Source organism: Harmonia axyridis, chromosome 4, assembly GCF_914767665.1.
Source record: "Harmonia axyridis chromosome 4, icHarAxyr1.1, whole genome shotgun sequence".
NCBI classification, from domain to species: domain Eukaryota; kingdom Metazoa; phylum Arthropoda; class Insecta; order Coleoptera; family Coccinellidae; genus Harmonia; species Harmonia axyridis.
Window position 1 is genome coordinate 28,107,002 of NC_059504.1, and position 2,546 is coordinate 28,109,547.

Below are 2,546 nucleotides of genomic sequence, written 5' to 3' on the forward strand. Positions count from 1 at the left end.
AAGAATTCCTGTGATTCTACTCGATGCTTTCTCGCACTATGGTCCCACCTGTAGAGAGTGCTTACACACGTTCAAGTTACTTCAATCAAGTAGGCTGTGCATTGATTATTTGCCACGAAAATAGTTTCATATTTTTTTTAAATTGAAAAAAGTGGGAATATAACAAAATGGATAACAAGGTGATATTGAAAAAAAGATTGGCAAAACTGAAGAATTATTCGAACAATATGAGAAGAACATTACATCTCAAAAACCTTATCAGCAATATAAGAAAACTTTCAGTTGAAGAATTGAATGAAATTGTTAATATCAAGAAGAACGATAATAAGGAAAATAATCAACTAGACCAGGGGTTCCCAATCTTTTTCAGCCCGCGGCGCAGTTACAAATTTATTATTTTGTCACGGCTCCCTACCTTCGCTAGCTATTTGAAAAAGATACAGTCGTAAGAAATAGGTACCTACAACTATAGTAGTTAGGTTAGGTAGATAGGAACAAAAATTGAAACATCTACAATATGAAATTAAGTTTTTTTATTATATGTAGGAGAATTGAAACAGAAAACAACAAGAGAGACTAAAGAAAAACCAAAATAAAATATGATAGTTAGGTACTCAGTCAAATCAATGTGACGGGTGAGCTTGGTGATCTCCGCACAGTTTTTCAAAGCGGGGAATAAGACTTGACACTGCTACTCTCATTTCTTGCTCCACATTGATCCTTGAGCGATATTTGTTCTTGATTACAGCTACAGCTGAAAATCCAGCTTCACATAAATATGATGTTGCAAACGGAATGAAAATTCTTACAGCTTTTGAACTTAAATTTGGATATTCATTTTGAATCGATAACCAAAACTCCACCAAATCGGAACTGGTGAATCTAGTTTTAAGGCTGCTGTCGCAAGAGAGTTCAATGAGACTCTCTTCATCTTGTGATGTGAATCCTGGTGGAGCTTGTGCATGGAAAGGATCTCTGATCCACGCAAATTTTTCGACATCATCATGTCCAAAGTACTTCGAAAACCATTCGGTGAGCTTCGATAGGTGTCCCGTGAAAAGAACCATCAGGTCTTGTGAGACAACCAGTTCATTAGATGCAGCATATTTATACAATTGCGGGAAGCAATCTTGACCACTGCCTTCATTCATTTTCTTTATCCACAACTGCAGTTTTTTTCTAAACGCCGCAATCCTCTCCAATAGTTTCAGAATGTGCGTGTTGTTGCCTTGCAAAGAGAGATTCAAATTATTTAGTTTCTCAAATATATCGCACAAATATGCTAGTTTTAGCAAAAAATCTGCTTCAGTGAAATATTTGGCGTTTTCATGACGTTCTTGCTGTAAAAAAATTCGAATTTCTTCGTGTAATTCGAACACACGAAATAAGACATTTCCACGTGAAAGCCATCGTGAATTGCAGTAATACAGCAGAGCCGTATGTTCAGCTCCCATATCTATACATAGTTTTTTAAAAAGTCTGGCCTTTACAGGCCTAGTTTTTATGTAGTTTACTGCACCAATTACACATTCCAGTACTTGGTTCAGTTCAGAGCTCATTGATTTTGATGCAAGAGCTTCTCTATGGATGATACAATGGGTCCACATAGCATTCGGTGCTTTTTTACGAATAAGCGCTTGTACTCCCCCATACCTGCCAGACATGGATCGAGCACCATCAGTACATACACCGATACACTTTTCCCAATCCAAGCCACTTTCTGCAATAAACTTGTCAAGAATTTCAAACAAGTCTTCGGCCTTCGCACTTTCGGTAATGCTTTTGCAGAATAAAAGGTCTTCGACAATAATATTGTCAGCCAGAAAGCGTACGTAACAAATGAGATGTGCATCGCTATTACTGTCAGTCGCCTCATCAAGTTGCAAACCAAAATCCTTGCTTTTCATTTTTTCTATTAATTGGTAATTGAGATCGTACGCTATGTCATGGATTCTTCGACTGATAGTATTGTTAGATAAGGGTACCTTGGAAATTAATTTTCCAGCCGATTCTCCCACCATAATATTCACCATGTCGATAGCAGCTGGTAGGATAAGCTCTTCTGCAATAGTATGAGGTTTTTTGCATTTTGCCACCCTGTATGCCACCTTGAATGATGCTAACAGTGCGTTGTTAGGTACTGAGGCTTGCTGAGTGAATACGTTCTTTGTTTTTTTTAAATTTTGTAATTTCCGGTGAAAAAAATCACGCGATTTTGCAACCATAGTTGGATGAATTGTCTCGAGATGTCGCTTCAATTTACTTGGAAGCATACTTTCAGATGATAGTATTTTCAAACAAAGCACACACTGCGGTTTTTCTTCATTGTTTACTTCTATTGAAGTAAAACCGAAGTCCAAATAGCTATCATCGTATTTACGATATTTCCGCTTCTTTGCTTCCCTGCCACCACTAGTAGATGCTTCCTCACTATCATTTGAACTACCGACTTGTTTTTTATTTAATAAAAATCTATCCATTTTGCATGAGATATTTGATGAAAAAGAAAGCGAAACAAAACACAAACAAAGTGAAACGAAACACGA

General features: G+C 37.0%; 1 protein-coding gene across 1 annotated transcript; it reads right to left on the minus strand.

Annotated features, from left to right (window-relative positions):
• Positions 1-334: 334 nt before the first annotated feature.
• LOC123678598 (zinc finger BED domain-containing protein 5-like) lies at positions 335-2,180 on the minus strand. Its single transcript, XM_045615727.1, has 2 exons — positions 810-2,180; positions 335-754 (listed from the first exon to the last, which is right to left on the minus strand). The coding sequence occupies exons 1-2, from the start codon at positions 2,031-2,033 to the stop codon at positions 749-751; spliced, it is 1,230 nt and encodes a 409-aa protein (XP_045471683.1). The 5' UTR covers positions 2,034-2,180; the 3' UTR covers positions 335-748.
• Positions 2,181-2,546: the final 366 nt, after the last annotated feature.

Coding starts and splice junctions, on each gene's coding strand:
- LOC123678598 (XM_045615727.1), bottom strand. CDS start 2,033: ATGGTGAATATTATGGTGGGAGAATCGGCTGGAAAATTAATTTCCAAG.